Raw genomic sequence first — 17601 nt, forward strand, 5'->3', positions numbered from 1 at the left:
TCATGCCACATGTGTACTGTTGTACTTCTCAGCGATGCGAGGAGGACATATCCTGGTGTCTTTCTTTCTTACAAAGGGATTTCTCAGGAATTTGGTGTGGGATTACTTCAGATTTTGCGATGATGGATGCTGATTGCACACAATATAACGCGTGCGTAGCCGAGGTTCCAGAATCGACTCTGCTGATGTGTTGGTTTCATATCATGCAAAACGTGCGAAAACTTTGCAAAGATGCAAAATTGGATCTGGTGCCCAAACAGGTGATTTTCGCAATATGTATGATTTACACTTCGCTCCGGATGAGAGACAGTACCTGCGCAACGTGGTTTTGTAGAGGAACCGTAGATCAGAGCTAGGTTTTGGTGTCCTCGCTTTGGTGCAGTTGTTTCCCACATTATTAAAATGAGTTTTTGAATTCCATGTTTTTCACACTGACAAGCCTACTATACACCTCCTGGATATGCAGTTACAAAAATTCCTCTTGAGACTTACCATTATACACTAAAGCTAGTCAACAACATCAATCGGGCAACGCCTACTGAATTAGTGTCAAGACTGGATTGCTCTCGAATTGCGTACAAATCCACGGCAACACCATTTTCTACAGAAGGTAGGGTTTCCAAGAGAATGAAGCTGCCTCTATTAAGACAGATAAGTCAAGAGTCTTGGACGCTTCTCTTGTACACCGCGTTCAGAACCGCAACCTGATTCTTGTTCGGGGTTCCGAGACCTGGCCATTCCAGCTACCAAAACCACTTTATAAAGTACAGAGAAAACGATGAAGTACCAACTGTAACTCGCGACAGGTCCGCGGATGCAAAATCTTACTAGTTTGGAAATTAAGCGAGGGTTATGTCGGACATGACCGAAGGCGGGTGAATAGTAGATACGAGTAGCAGGACGTGTAATTGCAAGGTTTGGTGGAAGCATGCAATCCGCATCCAGTCGGAATAATGAGGCGCATATCTCTCGTTGTAGTCAAAGACAGACGCAAGGGACCACTGTACAGAAACTGCTACTTCCGAGCGATATTCTGTTTGCCCCCCCCCCCCCCCCCTGTCCGAACATCGTTTGGCTCAATCGAAGTTGTAAACGAGCACGTTGAGGGATATAGCCGCTAGTTGATAGGATCTCCATGAATCCGAGAAGACGCACGTGATAACAGGGTATCCCAGATCACTCAATTTGAACGTCATATCAGCATGAAAGAGGGTAAAGCAACTGGGGGACGCATACTCAATGCACGCGTGCACGAGTGTGAGGCATGAAATGCCGACCACAAAAGAGTCAGAATCCGTGCCTTTACCCACGTATACGTTACCATTTTCGTCTTCCTTGCTTCCAAAGCAAAAAAGCCCGATTGGAGTCACCGGTGGGGTCGAATGTGTTATTGCGAACCAGCTCACGGACCGCATGTCGAGAATTTTTTGTGCCCTGTAAACGACGCAGGTAACTCGCACAGTTTGTCACTTGAGCAAGTGTGGGAAACCCTCTGACTGGTTGCAAAATATCGGTGGTACGGCGCATGCTGCTCCGGATTAGCTGAGGTGGTACAGCTCACTCGTCTTGCTGGAGAATGAACTTTTTCATTTTCTCTGAAATTGTAGCCTTTTGGGGACCGTCACAATTGATAGCCGCGTCACGGACATGATCCATCTTGTTATGTAGCACTTGGCATCGCTCACCGTGTCACACAGCCAGACCTTCCATTGGTACTTACAGTCTCCATACAGCTTGCATGTCTTACTTTCACAGCGCAACCTCCTTTCTGTCATTGCGTGATCCCTACCTTCGCAAACTCGACATGGCCTCGCAGGGTCAGTGTGGGTAACTCGCGCACAACAAAACTCCAGATCTTGAACATCTGAGAGCTCGTTTGTTTCATTTTCACACAACTTGTCCCAGCTGTATGATACACGCGGCATCTTGTCAATCAGTAACCCTGTCACCACCCGGTCGTCGGGAAGGGTTTGTTCTTCAGACTTGTCGAGTCTGTTTCTTGCTCAGGTCACCGCTTCCTCTAACTGCAATGCCAATTGCCACAGCTCTCCGATTCTTCAGGTCTTCAGCAGTCAGAGCGGTCTCCACAGTCACATCAGTCACAGTAGTCTCCGTTATCACAGTAGTCTCCGTTGTCACCGCAGTCACTACTCTACAGCTATGACAGCGTCGACGACCCTCCTCCCCGCCGCTCGTACAGGCTTCCTCTCGATTTCTACTGTGTGTTTTTCAAAGCTGGAGAAACTCACTTCCTAGCCTAGACAAAGAATCCTAGGTATGATTGAATGGTCAGCATTTCTAAGTGTGGACCACCTTATCTTAGTTGCCGTTCTGTGTAATTTTCAACTCGATACACTCCGCGCCAAGAAACTACGGCCACCCACATTTTCCCCGGTAACTCCGTCAATTTTACGAGTTACGCCACACTATTTAAATATGTTACTTGCACTGTAAAAACACTTCGGGGGCTTGTTTTAACGTCTGGGAAAGTGCAGTTTAAGATAGGGCTGGCATACAAGTGACCATTTTCAACACTGCGACCAAGATGCGGCCACCTACGAATCTATACTAGAATCAAGTCAACCAGAGTGATGGTCAAAGTAACAGCTGCTTTAGTAATGGGTTTTGCTACCGTGCTTTTTAATGCATTCCTTGCATCGGCGAGGCATGGATTCGATCAAGCTCGCAAGCACGTTCATCTCAATTGCATTCCACGCTTCGTAAAGAGCCACCGTCAATTCAGCCACGGAGTTAAACTGTTTTCCATTCGCATGAACAGTACGAGTCATAATTTCCCATAGGTTTTCGACGGGGTTGAGGTCGGGAGAGCGCGCAGGCCAAGGAAGAACACGGAGCTCCTGCTCAGCGAAAAACTCCTTCGTTCTATAGGACCGATGAATAGACGCACCGTCTAGTTCGTATGTGAAGTCCGTGCCATAGTGCAGGTGAGCGAACGGCAAGAGGAATTCGGACACAGTGTGGACTTAGTCGTCCGAGTTCTGCTTGCCGTGGAGCACCGCCAACTTGATCTTGCCGGCGGCACCAAAGCCCGCCCACATCATGACCGAACCCCCCCCCCCCCCGGTTGTCGGCGCTTTGTCTGTCGAGGAGGCCGCCGCAAATTGCACCAGTAGCTTTTAAACCCATTCGGCCCGTCGAGATTCCATTTCTTCTCGTCGTAGAAGATAATGGAATCCCAGGACCGAAGAGGGTCCTTGTTCATCAGCATATCTCAGACCCACTCCTCCCTGGCCTTCTTGTCCTCGGTAGACAATGGCAACGTGTTGTCCATCTTCGTATACACGAGCCAATCAACACCAGCAAGCGTCCGCTGGATTGTACGTACCGATACCGCCAACTTCAGCTCTACCTTGAGCTGCCTGGCCGATAGAAGTCCTTTCGACGCCGTCCGGACCAGAAGGCGGAGATCGCGATCAGAAAACGAAGCTACAGGGTCCGGCTTCTGGCTCTCGTCCTGCTCTAAGTAGAGCACTCGATGAACAGCGTCCCTTGAGCGTTTCACATGGCGTGCAATCTTCCTTAGGCTAAATCCTGCCTCGTAAAGGCCGAGGATCCTTCCTCGCTCAATGTCCGTTAGTGGCGGCCCCTTTCCCATTAAATGCAGAATGGCACGAGCTGCGGTGCGACTCGCGGTCAAAGAAAATCACTGGTTATTGTTGCAGGTTTCATGATTTTGACCATCACTCTGGTTGACTTGATTCTAGTAAAGATTCGTAGACACATCATCTGGACTGTCTGTGGGATTCTACCGCTCTCCTACTAAACTGACAAGTGCACCAATTCGCTGAAAGAAAATGAAAGCACTTATAAAACGCTATCACCTGCTACAATAAACACTTTAACTCGCAATGCCTGTAAGAACCCACCACTTTGACTTATTTTGTACGGTGAGCAATTCTTCGGTCTTTATTAACGTACACTTGCTCCATGGCCATTCCATTGATTATGATTGGTTAAAAATGTAAATGAAGTTACTACATCGTAACAGACCAATTCAACATGGCTAAGTTTACACTTCCTCTTCACATCAATCCACAAGATCTTCTCCCTCCACGCTGCGTATATGCCCATGACAGGAACTTCCTTCCTCCGTGCCATGGCTGTGACAGCGTCCCTCTTCAGCGTTGTCGCTTCCTCGGCCTTTGTTCCAGTAGACGACCCTCACCGCGTCTCGGTGTTCGACGCGACGGTCTCTGGTCTAGCGCCGAAGCCGCCGGGTGCTTTCGACATGTACATTCTGGCGCAGAGCTGGCAGCCGACCTTCTGCTTCGGCAAGGAGCAGGAGTACCCAGGCTGTCGTGCACCGCAGAGCTACTGGCGCTCGCACCTGACGCTGCACGGGCTGTGGCCCGAGCTGTCCGGCAGCGCGCCGCCCAGCTTCTGCTCTGGTGAGGCCTTCGACGCCGACCTCATCGAGCGTGGGCTTGGTATCGACACGCTACACCAGTACTGGCCCGACGTCAAGTTCAGCGAGGCGTCACCGCAGTACCCCGACTTCTGGAAGCACGAGTGGACCCGGCACGGCACCTGTTCCGGCCTCAAACAGGTCGACTACTTCACGCACGCCATCAACCTCGAGCGCAACGAGACGCTCGCGCCCACGCCGCAGTTCGTGCAGGACCATATCGGCAAACAGGTGGACGTCAAGAAGCTGCGCGAGGCGTTCGGCGACGCGGCACTCAAATGCCAGCGTTCCAAGCACGTCACCATGTTCTCACAGGTCTTCACGTGCTGGCAGAAGGACGCGCACAACGTGCCGACGCAGCGCCGCGCCTGTCCGGCGCATATTCACTCGGAAGACTCGTGCGGCAAAGGCAGTGTGACCATCCCCGCCTTCGACTAGCGAGGCCAACATGCGTTGACTCATACCGGTCGACGATAAAGTGCAAGCCGGGCTCTGACTACTTCACGATAGTCGGTCCACGAATGCACGTCGTAAATCCTCACGACTTGACCGGGGTAGCGTTGCTCTAAACCGTGTAGGTCCAACGTTGTAACATTTCATATTGGTGTACGTGCGTAGACTCCTCTCATTTGCGTCGTGTCCACCTGGAGCCACGGCACGGCACGCCACCAGAGTCTCGATGCGCGTGCTCAGTTTAGTGTTTTCTAGCTTTCGATCTTCAGGTGACGGAGGCTCGTAGTCCATGGCGTTGCGGTGGATTGAAGTTGTACCGCTCGACGCTCGCCAGGGTGTAATGGAACCATTTTGTCACGTTGATGCAGACCACTTGAGGCTTGCATGCAGTGGATCCCGTGGCTGGTAATCGATTGTAACATGAATCGATCATAGCGCCTGTAGACGCGCAATCGAAACGCAAGAAGCTGTTGGTGGTGAACGCTCGCTTATGCGGAGCTGTTATCATTACTACTGGTTGATCGTACACTACTTCGTGTCGCTAACTTATCTTCCTCATACTTAAACGTCATGCACACATAGTTTCCTCTAGCACATGGAGGCCCGCACCAGCGAGACGCGCAGTGGCGGCAGCACTGCTGTCGACGTTGCGACTGTCACGGGTGACACACTGCGCTGCTGGGTTGAGTAGGACGCACGACGAGATACGTCGTCTGTGACGGTCAGTTTGGGTAGCTTGCACATCACAGGAGTCGTTGCTGTGGTTGAAGCGGCAGCAGCACTTGCCGCCGCCGAGTATCTCGAGTTGAAGAGTGCCGGTTGAGCCTGGTTCTGGAAGTGATAGAAGATCTGAGGCTCCGTGAGCTCCACGGACGGCTGGACTGTTTGCTGTTGCTGCTGAGCACGCACGACACTGTTGATGTCGTCGTAGCTTCGCTTGCGGCCAATAGAGGCCGTGGGCTTGGGGCTGGACGTCTTCGTGCTGTCCTTCACAGCGCCGTTGCTGGCGGCTTCGAGTGCCTGTTCCTCCTCCTCAATGCTCTGGATGAAAGCCTGACGGAGACTAGTGAGGTGGCGCGCAGCGTTCTCCTTGGAATGCGCAGCAGCAGGAGAGTCCTGAGCGCACGGGTAGTAGGCTCGTCGGCCGATCTTGGGATTGATCTTGATGCCGGCGAAGACCGAGCCAGGTAGCAACTTTTTGGAGATCCGCATGGGATCACAATGTAGCTGCTGCGCCAAGTACCCGCGCAGGGTGGTGCCGTACTGGATGGCCAAGAGGCCGTCGCAGAAGTACGAGATAGTGGCGGCGGCGTAGTCTTCCTCGGCGCGCGTCCACTTGCCGCGCCGTAGCGGGCCGGTCAGAGTAAGATCGACCGTGGTGGCTACCGGTACCTGCGCCGGCGGCAGCTGTACGGCTGTTTGCTGCGCCTGCTGCACGGTGTGCAAGTGCTGTGGCGAGTACTGCTGCGTTTGCTGCTGCAATGGGAAGTGCTGGTTGAGCTGGTTGAGCTGGTTGCTGTGGCCAAGCGGGTGCGAGGCACGCAGCGGGGGTAGCACGGCGAGGTGCTGGTGCTGGAGCGACGGCAGGTGAGTTAAAGGCATCTTGAAGCAACGTCTACTCTTTGTTCAGCACTCGAGTTACTCGAGACTCGGCCAATTGGCAAATGAGCTTTGGGTCGCGAGTTGAAATGACATGGTGCTCCTCCATCGACCGTGCCAATCTCTTCCCGTACTCACTGTCGAGCCTATCTTTCACCCACCTGCGCGCGTGCAGAAGAAGCTGACCACTGTCGTCTCGATGTAAGTAAGGCCGCATGATCATTGAGGATGGTGTCACGCGATTGATGTGCAAAGTTGCTGCACGGCTGTGGCCGGCACTTGACGCTGACTGTCCTTGGGTTTAGCAAAGCCGCTGCCAATCGAGCGTGATGAAATTCACCAGTTGAAGGACAGACTCACCCGCCGACTCGAACCTCTTGGCTCTACACCAAGCTGAGCATTTTCGTGTGCAATGGTCACACTGGGAGCTGCTGTTTGAAGGAATCCATTCATCTTGTTCGAAGGCGGGCATCGCGGCGGCCGCAGCGGCACGTACGGACAAAAACAGCTTGCAAGGAGGAAGGCAGCACACAACTCGGAGCTCGCAGATACAGTCTTCGGTGCAGCCTCTTCTACGTTGGAAAAGTCTCACGCCCCGGTTTGGAAGACTTATGCACGCCAATCTTCTGTGCAAGCCACCGCGCGACAGCTCAACACCGGCGGTCGTGCCTGCCTCACTTCGCCTTGTTGACGAACCAGTTCCTCAACTGCTTGCTATAGAATCCAAGACGAGCTGGTCCAAAACATGCCAACATTCACCTGGCAAACCCGTTGCTAAGCGTACACAGTGGACGTGATGACACAGACTTCAGTTTTTTTTTCGCTACAAAGAGCTGCACAGGATCACCAGAAAAAAAAATGTAGTCCGCCACAAACCAGAACCTACCGAGAGGATTGAGAGGATACTTGCGAGGATGCCACTGCTACTATCGCGTTGAAGCTAACTGGACGCCGAAGTCAGGCGTCGTTTGCGGCTCTGCCGTCCACCACGGCGCGAGAGACTCGCAAGGGCGGCGCTGCCGGCCACATGCCTCATGGGACTCGTAGAAGCTCGGCCGCGTCGCGCTAGACAGCGTTGCGCGCCGTTAACTCGCAGTTAGGCGACATAATGCCAGTGCCATGCTGGACTTGTTGTCACGGGTGCGCACCCAGGCGTTTTATTTGCAATCTTAGTCTGGTTGTGGAAATGAGACCATCCAGAAGCGCGGACGCGGCTCTCACGCATCGAACTGCGTTCAGCGCCGGCGCCGCGACGTTGGACAGCGTCTGCCTCGAGCCATTCTCCTCGCGTTGCGTGGCCAGATGCAGTCAGTCTCGCTTCAGTGGCGGCTGAACATGCGGGCTCATTTCCACTGCACTCTACTGCTGAGACCGAGTGATCTTCATAGCAGGAGTCCTCACACATTGCGATTTAATTTGATTGTGGGCCGCCGTGGGACGGATGTTGTGAGGCAGATCGCACGGCCCTTTCCTTGGCAAGCGGCCACCTGGACGTGCAAGCGCTTGCTTACGACTGGCCATGGTCAAGTGGCGCCCCAGCTATGGCGAAACGCCTCGGTCCCCCGAGACTTTGGCAGAGTGGCATCGCCGTTGTTGGGTGGTGTGAACGAGCCATCTCTGCAAGCAAGTCGAGACATGAGGTACACACAGTGTAAGAATGACATTCCCAGAGTGCAACAATCGCTGGCGCCAGGCCGCCATTGATCCGTTTAGACGCTGCTCTGCGCTCGGCCTTCAGGTGCCCACGCGGTCCACAGCACAGCATTGCCGCACCGCCGTCGTGTATCGCAGGCTCAGCAACGGCTTGTCTGGTTTCAGCCGCCCGTCGATGCCGTCCGGATCCGGATACAGTAGACTCAACCACGCTTGATTGATGAAGCACTCGCAGCTTGAAGCAAATGAGGCTGGTCAAAGCAAGACAGAGGAATAAGAACGACGTTGAAGCTGGAGGAATGCACTCGGATCGATCACGGAGTTGAACCATCTGCATGTCCTGCCTTCCACCTCGCCAGCAGAGAGCAGGCCGCGCCAAGTCGCCACGAACGAAAAGAGTGTCACGCCTGATCGTGCACTAAAAAGGCGGGGCATCGCGCAGTAATGCTCGGGGCTTCAAGTCGCGTACACCCACGCTCTTGAGGATGATGTTTTTCCCCTTGAGGACCAGGACACAGCAGGCGATGACATGTACCGCGTTGGATGAGGCGCGTTCAAGAGCCGTCGCGAGTCTAGCGTTGCCTTGAAACTTTCAAATTGAAAGCAGGCTGACGCCGCGCTGATGATCGGTTTGTCATGTATCGACTGCGTACAGCACTTGCCGACGGCAAGTTGCCGTTGAAGTCCTGCCGGATCGTGTTTGAAGTTGAAAGTTGTTGATGAGCCAGGCTCGGTGCCCTGCCTCCGGCTCGCAAGCAGTTCTTCCCAGGACCAGCCAGCCTGAAAGGAGGCAGGCAGCGCTGCCGAGCATGAAAGTTTTAGAGAAACTGGTGACGATGCAGTCTTCCGGTTGTGGACGACTTCCACTATTGCCGAGCTTGCCCGACAGCTTCAAAAACTGGTCGACTAGCGCTACCGGTTCGTTTGGTCCGGCTCCTCGACGTCGCTGCTGACGCCTTCTTCAATTGTAGCTACATCGCGCGTCCGGCGTAGCAGATGTACTCCTTAGGCCCACCTCGCCTTGACAGCACAGCAAAGCAGCCATCGAACTAACTCAAATCGTTAGCCAGAAACTGCTTCAATTATCGTATCGTTCGCTGCGCGATCCATCCAAACCTGGGGACCTTCTGACTGCGTTGTCCTCCTGACAGGAATCCTAAGCTGTGGGCTGCAGTCGCTTGTGGTGGCGTCCAATCGCTGGAGTGCCGTTCCATGCCGAATCCCGGCCATGGTCAGGCATTCTCGCAGTGTGACTGTCCAGTGGTGAGAGTGTGGTAACGCGGTCGGCACTTGAGTTTATCTCCACCAAAACGATTGTAGAGGCGGGAGCTTGCGCTACCCCGAAAGACACTTAAGTGGCCGCGAGTTGACACTGTGATGACTTGACACGTCCGTCCATTTGCTGAGGCGCAGGTCTCCACCAAAATGCTCCCTTGTTGCCTGGAAAGATAGATTATCGCAGCTCGCTGAACCTCTGCATTCCCGCACTGAAGAAAGTGGATCTCTCGATGAGGTACCTTGCATGTAAGAAGCTATGGCTACAAACAAGGCGTAAAGTGAGAAGCACAGAGGGTCACACGGCTTGGTGGCAACTTACGCAGAAGCATGTCAGCACGAAATCAAAGGTGAAAAGATATTGAGAATCCATCGAGAACGGTCTCCAGGTCTCTAATGGATATAAATGATAGACTAGGACGATAAATTCATGCAAACTTACGGATAGCGTCGCTCTCCAGCGTCCGCGGTTACCTTAATTCTCTCCTTCCACATGCTCCTCCACCGCTGCAAAGAGGCCATCGCCCAGCTGAGTCCAGCTTGCCTGCAATTCCTGCAAGTCACGACCCACTTGTCCCCACAATGACTGCAATTCACGGTTGCTTGGTCGGCCAGCATTTAGAGCTGGAGATACTGGCTCGGGAGAAGTGTCGTTGCTCGAGACTTGTGGGTGGCTTCGACCGACTCGTCGAGGTGTGCGACCGGCAGACGACTGGCCTTGGTCTCCAGCCTGACTAAAACTTGCGTTCAGGTTCCGAGCAGCTCGGCTTGCCATCGTGAATTTCGCTGCGTTGGTCTCTTTCAACGGTGGGGATCTTGACCCCTCGTGATCCACTAAGCTAGCTTCATCACTGTCATCTTCATCACCGTCGACTTCCACGACTTCGTGCTCTTGATCACCAATGTAATCTTCCTCCTCGGCCTTAGACGTGTCAGGTACCAATGGATCGTCGTGAGAGAGCAGCCGACGCTCTCTTTTCGTCAATGGATTCGACTCGTTATGCGTGTTAGACCGACACAGTAAATCGTCGTGCGCAGGCAGCCAAATGTCGTCGTCGTCGACCTCTACATGCACGCGAACGCCGACACCGTCACTCTCTCCTTGCACCTCAACATCCGCGCTTGGGATCACCTCAATCACGGTGGCGTTGCGCCACTTGGTGTGTTTGAGTCGCGGGACTTCAATACCGACCTGGACCAAAGAGTGCGGTCGAAGTGAACTACGCCATCTCGGGACTCGAGAGTACGGCAGTGCAATTCGGGGCGACGTACGGGGAATCCACTCGTCCCATTTCCTCTCCCAACTTCTGTAGTGCACGTGCACTTTATTGCGTCGTGCAGCGAGGACCCGTGCCTCGAACCAGACGCGTGACGTGTCCAAGGCATCCAGCAAGTCACCTTTATCAAGAGCCATGCGCCACTGCAGCTCCCGGCCTTGACTTGGCCACCCCTCACCTTTTTTCTTCTTCTCAATCAGCAGTTCGTGTAGACGGGCAGAGCCGCTGGCGATTTCGCTTCGGTTATCGAGGCGAAGATCACCGAACTTCACATTCATCTCTGTGCGACCACCTTCGAGCAGCACATCAAACTCGGCTTCACTTTCTTGGTCACTTCGCTCGTCGCTGCTCTGCTCCTGCTCGCGTACTTTACGCTTCTTGGCATGCACTTTCAAGCGCGTCGCAAGTGCTGTACGAGGACGCTTCAGCATTTTGTTCATTTGCATCCACTCCAGGGTATCATCACTAGGCCGGATAGTATGATAACAGACTCGAATCTGTGCAGCATCCGACGCTGTAGTCGTGTTCTTTGGAGAGGAACAGGTCGGGTCGACACTTCCCAATAAATCGGGGAATTGTTGGCGAAACTCCACTGGGGCTGCGAGCCAAACTTCACTCAGCAATTGTCCAAGCGTGTGGTTCCGACTGCCGAGAACCACCACTTCCTGGCCTGCATCATCGACCAGCTCTACCGGATCGGTATCGTCGGCCGTCCATGAGAAAACCTACGTAGAAAAAATTGTTAATAAATGCAGTTTAGGCAACAGTATGATACCATCCACGCACCTTGAACGCAAACGGGTACGGCTCAATCCGTAGCTGCTGCTGGATTCGCTGGTAGATCACTTCGCGACGGATCTCCCAGTCGAAGCCCAACTTGCGCGCGATCACGTCCCACGAAGCCTCCTGGATGAACATCAAGTCGGCTCCCTCCTCAAGTTTTGGCTTCAAAATCGACACCTTGCGAGTCTTGGAGCTGAGCTGCTTGTCAATCAGCGAGGCGTTTTGCACACTTGGTGCGTCTTTTGCATTCGGAGCAGCCTGGAACTGATCCCACCACGATGTCGCCACTGCGAACCAGTTATCGCCTTGATCCAGTTGCGCATCGCTTGGCAATTCCCTGGCGCGCTCGAGCGTTGACTTCATCGGCGTCTTCACCGGGGTCTTCGTGAATGATTGATCTAGTGGCGTTTCTCCACTCAGGACTCGTCCCAGATCTCTCGGTCTCATAGTGCACTTCATCTTCAACAACGTTGGCGTTTGACTTGGTGGCAGAAGTTTACTAGACCAGCATGTACGAGCTATGGGCTTTGAAATGAATAGTAACGAGGACGCTGCTTATGTTGTAAGATATCACGGGGATGTCATACCTATCCGAACTACGATGGCAAATTTCATGCTTACGCACTTATAATGGCAAAGTGGTTTTAAAGAAGCGATATGATGCGAGCGATACGAAAGTGGATAATCGGCAAGGCGGCAACACCTGCAATAACACCTGCAATGCCACAGAATCGATAATTCCCATGAGCAGATAAGTGTATTATACGAGGTAATACTAAAAAAATATGTGCTGCTTGTCATGTTTTATCGAAATTCGTTGGCACCGCGCCACTATCGGATACGACGAAGTGAACAACAAAAAGCGCCAGGAGAGCAACCTGCTACGTTGAGCAGCTATATGTAGCACTTTAACTTTATAGAGCGAGCCAGGTGTCACTGCCTCGTTGGCACTATCAGGCCAAAGTTGACCACTATTTATTCGCTTGAAGCGAGTGACCGACGCCAGGAAAAACTAATGCATATGAAGCTTATGTGACGAAGCAAAGCCGTCCGGGCGATACAACGACAGCACTCACTCACTACATGTATACTGTAGCACTTATCACCTCTCTGGATCGCCTGCTCTGGATTCTTGGTGACAAGATTATCACCCTAAGCATCTCGCTTGCACGATGCCTCATCGAAATGACCACTTTGTTCAGAGCGGGGTACATGTAGGCGCGTTTTGGTGGAGACCTGCGCGCGCCGTAATCTTCGCAAATGGACCGACGGACATGTCAAGTCATCGCGACGTCAGCTCGTGGTTGTTTGGGAAGTCTAGTGTCTTTCGGAGCGTCTCCTCTACAATTGTTTTGGCGGAAACAATTTCCAGTGCGTAGCGTTGCCACGCTTGAACCATTGGACAGTCGTTTTTGTGAAGTGTTCGACCGTGGCCGGGAAGACGGCATGGAATGGCAATGGCGCCACTCGCTTGTTGTTCTTGCAATGGGTAGCTATTGTACAAAATTTTAGTCTGCAGAAAGGAAATGCAGACAGAAGAGCCCCAGGTTTTTGATGGATCGTGCCGCAATAGGTGACGCCGTTTCTGGCCCCTGTTCACTGATGAAGTTTGAATTATTGACACTGCCGGTAGCCGCTTTGCAGCACCGTCAAAACGAGGAGGACCTAAGAGAAGTGGAAACACAGAATCTGCTTCCGAGGCATGATGTGGCAAGTAAGAGATCGAGTGAGGAATGATGGTTTTAGTTGAAGTTAATTAAGAGTGTTGGTAAACTTCAACTTACCAGGTTTGATTAGAAAAATATGCAGTAATATAACACCGTAGCGTTTAAGTGTCGAGTTGAGTGAGCAAGGCGACGCCCCGCCTAATCCAATGCTTCTGTCGGTGTTCTTCGCTCATGGGCAGTCTGACAGACATGACGAAGTTTGTCGAGTGGCCAGTGGTTGACAACGTTCCCTGGCGCTTGGATGTCTTGTACACCGGACAGAGATACACATGCGCCGTCCCCTTCGGATCTGTATCTTTAATTGGTTCGATCTGGTCACGAGATTTGGGTAGCAGATGCAGAACAGGCAAAGGCACATACAGTTCACGAGGTCTAGATTCGGCGAGAGAGTGTGTCTTGGCATCCCAGCGAGCACCCTCTAAAAAGAGACCGTCCACGTAGGCACCGTCCTCTGCAGGTACCGTAAGCTCCGACGCTGGTTGTGCCAGAACGACCATGTCGTAGCCCACCTGATCGATAGGAAGCTTGTGCTTTCGAGCATAATTCTGCTGCGTTCCGGTAATGAATGCCTGTGTGAAGAAGAAACCGGAGATCCAGTACACCGGTGGCGCTTTACCGAGTGTTATCCAGTTCTGTAGGAACGCTAAGCGTGCCAAGAAGTCAGTAACCCAACTGCCCAATGGCTTCAACGATGGATACGCAACAGCAGACCAACGTGCCGGTACATGGCCGTTCACCATGCTGTTGCCCATGGCTTCTAGCTCAGCAGACATGACCACAAGTCCCTTAATCGCCTTCTGAATCTCCACAAGTGAAATTTGCAATAACGCCAGCAACCGGTTAAAGCGTCCAAGCTCCTGCGTCAACACAGTGTTCATCGACTCAGAGTACGACACTGGGAACGCGAGCTCTGCCTTCTCGATATCAAAAAGAGGAGGCAACTTAGCCGCGATGTCGCGTGCTGTTTCGTCCAATACTTCATCCCAGGACTTGGCCGCTCCGCCTCCTCCTGACGCACCGCGTGGCTGTAGTGACAAAGCTGATTCCAGTAGCAAGTTCGTCTCTGCGATGGCTGTCGAAATGTTGGCGTTGTCATGAAGTCCAAAGACTTCCGGTCCCTCGTTCATAGGCAGCTGATCGATGTAGTTCAGGAACACCGATAATGAACCGTCCGCTGATGGTGCGTAATACAGACCTGAAGGAGAAAACGTGTAGTTATCCGACAGGATATCGGGCGTGTAGAAGTCCGAGAGGATCGTGATCAAGCAGCGTCGATCTTTATCGTCTGTCACTCGGCCACCGTAATTGCACTCACCAGCCAGATACGCTAACGCAGCGTACGGGATCGGGTCATTCGGCTGTAAATCATCTAGGGAGATCTTCAGTTGGTCTTTAGATATAGCCAAATCCGACGAAGAGAACACGTAGCTGATATTCCAGCCCAATGGTCCGAATTTGGTGCGTTCTCGCACTACAGCATGGAAGAAACAGAGGCCAAACAGCAGCTTCTTGAACTCTCGAGGTCGCTTACAACTCGCAACCCACTGCTCATCAATCGTCAAGTAGGACCCTTTCAAATTCGCTCGCATCCCTTTAGGCGGTTCATTTGTCATTTTCACACCGTGTTGAAGAATATACGACGGGAAGGCACGTGTAGGTTCACTCGTAAGCCACAGACGGAAGCTCGCATGCACTCTATCCGGTGTGATCTCTTCGCATATTTTCTCCAAAGTAGGCAGCCAACTCACAGATAAATGACAATTCTGTAGACACACCCAAGTACCGTTGTCTATCGCTTCAGCGATGGCATTTTCGGCCAATGGGCCTTGTCCTTGACCAAGTGAAATAGCCACAAATTTCTTGTTAAAACCTAGTTCTGCGGCCAGTTTAAGCAGCTCGGACATGGGATCAGCGCCTGGTGTTAAGACGAAGATAAGCGGAGTCGAACAGTTCGAATCGTCAAAGCCAGCCTTAAGGTCAAATGGCTGTGGCTCAATGAAGCGCTGGCCCATCTCGGTCGCTACAAAAGACATGACGGCCGGGATCACCTTATCTGGTCTTATACAGCGTAACACAATGATACGCTGGAAGGCGTCTAAAGCTGCAACTACCGAGATATTCATCAACGTTTCTGCTGGATCGGTAGCGTTATAAGACACCTCCCAGAGATCCAATTCTTTAGCGAATGTATCACTGAAACCAGTGAACGACGGTAGTGCATCCAGTCCAACGATATTTGCCCATGTCTTGTCATTAAGCCATGTTTCAGAGCCTACAGGTTTGGGTTTCTGAAGGTCCATCTGGGTATTACCGGTAAAGAAGTACCGTAACTCAGTACCGTCGATCGTACCGTTTCCAACGAGAATTTTAATCGCCAGAAGAAAAGCGAACAATAATTTGTCCTTTTCAAAAAGAGATCGACATACATTCTGGTACAGGATGAATGTAAACGCGTCATTGAGATTGTCAAGACGAGTGGCAAGCACCGATGAGCTCTCAGCTCGGCTGATAGAGAACACGAAGAGGTTGATAAACCACTCAAGTGCATACTGGTACATAGGGTCGATCACGGTAAGATCCGCAATACAGAAGAAAAGCTGCGACGCCCTGAAGGCCACAGGTAAATATCCCTGACGTTTCTCTGCGATCATCTGCTGGGTCACTGCAGCTTCACGAACCTTCTCTTCGATTTTATTCGCCGTGATCTTCGAAGCTCCGAGCGTCTCGATCAGCCGTTCATCATCCAGAATATTCCCTTTGGCAGTCTGGAGCAAGTACAGTATCTGATCTTCTATCTCCTTCAGTGTCTTTTTATTCGCTGCATCTTCAAGCACCAGCTTCTCTCTTTGCTGTTCCAATACAGGTTCTTCTTTAGCGACTACAATACCCAACATTTGGTCTTGTAAACCTTCTTCCGTGGCCATAAAGTTAAGCAAATTCACCTTCACACACGTCTCCGGTGGATAATGAGGATTACGCAGCTTGGTTGTCATATAAAGCCGGAAATTCGCGTCATATTCCACGGTATTATCGCCCAACCGAATAGTAGCCACACCGCCGGTTTTAACGACTTGTTTCAACAAAATCGGCTCCAACATGGGGTCAATTTCTTCGGGGATATTCTCAATCAACACTGCAGCACCGATCATGATCGAGTTCTCTAACATCCGTACAAACCCGGCTTGTGACTGCTTGACAACCTTCAAATTGTTACTCTCTTCCATGTTCTTAACCCATCGGTTAGCTTGACCCTGCGGATCAATCATTAACGGCCAGCGATTACTACGTTGTAACATGATAGCGTTATCAATCGAAAAGGAGTCGTTCGGCAGCTTCGCGATCGTCCAGGCTCGGATCTGCACAGCTTCTCCTAGTGTTTCTGTTAACGTGAAGGTCTTGGAGCACGTAATATTCTGTTTAGTGAGTTCTGAGCACCACTGATCCACTGCACGTTCACGGTACACACTGGTAAATGCCCCTAGATAGGCGATAACACCGGATGCAAGCATGATATCGCCCACAACGTTATCGTAGACTATCTGTAACTGCGCCGACATATCGCTCCAACGCGCCTTCTCTCCTCCTAATCCACCGATAAGTTGCGTAGCTCTCGTGAGTTTTTTAGAACAGTCATCCACTTGGAATTCTAGATCGCTCTTCTTCTTATACGCAGCCGCCAGATCTTCTTCCAGTCGCGCCACTTTATCGAGTACAAGTTGCAACGCATCTTGCTTGATCTTGAGTTCACTCTGCGCCTTTTCTAACGCCAAAGTGGCAGCTTTCAAAGCTTCACGTTTAGGCGCAACCACTTTAGCTACTCGATCGTAAACTACCATCGCGTGTACCCAACTGCAGAGACCTGACGCTGCCACAGACGCCTTACGGATTTTATCCGCTTGGAAATCCGGATTCGCAGTATACGGACGCACTTTATCCATTGCTTCCACCGGGATATTATCCTTATCGTACTCTAACAGATTCTGTAAAAAGCGCGTATCACCCAATAGCGATTTCTGTGCCGGTCCCCAGTAATCGTCAACTTTCTTAGTGCCACCCGCTGGGTCTTTAACTTTAACTGGCGGTACTCGCATCATGATACACACAGCCTCCATCACCAGCTTAACTCCATCAGGAGGCTTCTTCATGGCCTTAATCTCCGTAATATCACCTTTCGTTAGAGTTTGCAGTGCTTTAACTGCATTCTCTAACGCTGGAATGGCTTCAGCCAATTCAGCTTCACAACTCTCTTTGATACCGTTAGCCTCTGCTGCTTGTTCGTTGCACAATTTCTCCTCTGCACCGACGATATCTTTTGTTGCATTGGCCTCTTTCTGCTCACGTGAAATGGTTTCTAACAACGCATCTGTCTCGATAGTAGCCACCTTTAATAACGGCTGCAAAGCCTCCA

General features: G+C 51.8%; 8 protein-coding genes across 8 annotated transcripts in view; 3 read left to right on the forward strand and 5 right to left on the reverse strand.

Moving 5' to 3' along the window:
* Positions 1-3905: 3905 nt before the first annotated feature.
* PPTG_22963 (hypothetical protein) lies at positions 3906-5316 on the reverse strand. The gene has a single exon (XM_008907685.1). It carries the CDS (start codon positions 5168-5170, stop codon positions 4928-4930), a length of 243 nt encoding a protein of 80 aa, XP_008905933.1. The 5' UTR covers positions 5171-5316; the 3' UTR covers positions 3906-4927.
* On the forward strand, positions 4013-5615 carry PPTG_11578 (hypothetical protein). Its single transcript, XM_008907686.1, has one exon. The coding sequence runs from the start codon at positions 4085-4087 to the stop codon at positions 4862-4864; it is 780 nt and encodes a 259-aa protein (XP_008905934.1). The 5' UTR covers positions 4013-4084; the 3' UTR covers positions 4865-5615.
* Positions 5331-8383, reverse strand: PPTG_11579 (hypothetical protein). The gene has a single exon (XM_008907687.1). It carries the CDS (start codon positions 6479-6481, stop codon positions 5468-5470), a length of 1014 nt encoding a protein of 337 aa, XP_008905935.1. The 5' UTR covers positions 6482-8383; the 3' UTR covers positions 5331-5467.
* Positions 7781-8182, forward strand: PPTG_22964 (hypothetical protein; the record flags this gene model as incomplete). Its single annotated transcript, XM_008907688.1, has 1 exon — positions 7781-8182. One exon carries the CDS (start codon positions 7781-7783, stop codon positions 8180-8182), a length of 402 nt encoding a protein of 133 aa, XP_008905936.1.
* Positions 8384-8850: 467 nt separating the features above from the next.
* PPTG_22965 (hypothetical protein) lies at positions 8851-9398 on the forward strand (the record flags this gene model as incomplete). The annotated part of the gene is made up of 2 exons (XM_008907689.1): positions 8851-9049; positions 9283-9398. The coding sequence occupies 2 exons, from the start codon at positions 8851-8853 to the stop codon at positions 9396-9398; spliced, it is 315 nt and encodes a 104-aa protein (XP_008905937.1).
* A 358-nt stretch (positions 9399-9756) lies between these two features.
* On the reverse strand, positions 9757-11913 carry PPTG_11581 (hypothetical protein; the record flags this gene model as incomplete). The annotated part of the gene is made up of 2 exons (XM_008907690.1): positions 9757-11408; positions 11470-11913. The coding sequence occupies 2 exons, from the start codon at positions 11911-11913 to the stop codon at positions 9882-9884; spliced, it is 1971 nt and encodes a 656-aa protein (XP_008905938.1). The 3' UTR covers positions 9757-9881.
* An 835-nt stretch (positions 11914-12748) lies between these two features.
* PPTG_22966 (hypothetical protein) lies at positions 12749-12865 on the reverse strand (the record flags this gene model as incomplete). The annotated part of the gene is made up of 1 exon (XM_008907691.1): positions 12749-12865. The coding sequence occupies one exon, from the start codon at positions 12863-12865 to the stop codon at positions 12749-12751; it is 117 nt and encodes a 38-aa protein (XP_008905939.1).
* A 331-nt stretch (positions 12866-13196) lies between these two features.
* The window catches only part of PPTG_11582 (hypothetical protein), a gene marked incomplete at its 5' end in the record, with an annotated part of 12139 nt that continues 7734 nt past the window's right edge, over positions 13197-17601 (reverse strand). The window contains one exon of the mRNA XM_008907692.1: positions 13197-17587. Coding sequence (XP_008905940.1) covers positions 13295-17587 — 4293 coding nt within the window. The 3' untranslated portion in view covers positions 13197-13294. The remainder of the gene's footprint in view (positions 17588-17601) is intronic.

Source organism: Phytophthora parasitica (assembly GCF_000247585.1).
Source record: "Phytophthora parasitica INRA-310 unplaced genomic scaffold supercont2.27, whole genome shotgun sequence".
Lineage (NCBI taxonomy): Eukaryota > Oomycota > Peronosporomycetes > Peronosporales > Peronosporaceae > Phytophthora > Phytophthora nicotianae.

What these genes read in the sequence shown, in the direction of transcription:
- PPTG_11578 (XM_008907686.1), top strand. Translation starts at nt 4,085, where the DNA reads ATGCCCATGACAGGAACTTCCTTCCTCCGTGCCATGGCTGTGACAGCG.
- PPTG_22963 (XM_008907685.1), bottom strand. Translation starts at nt 5,170, where the DNA reads ATGGACTACGAGCCTCCGTCACCTGAAGATCGAAAGCTAGAAAACACT.
- PPTG_11579 (XM_008907687.1), bottom strand. Translation starts at nt 6,481, where the DNA reads ATGCCTTTAACTCACCTGCCGTCGCTCCAGCACCAGCACCTCGCCGTG.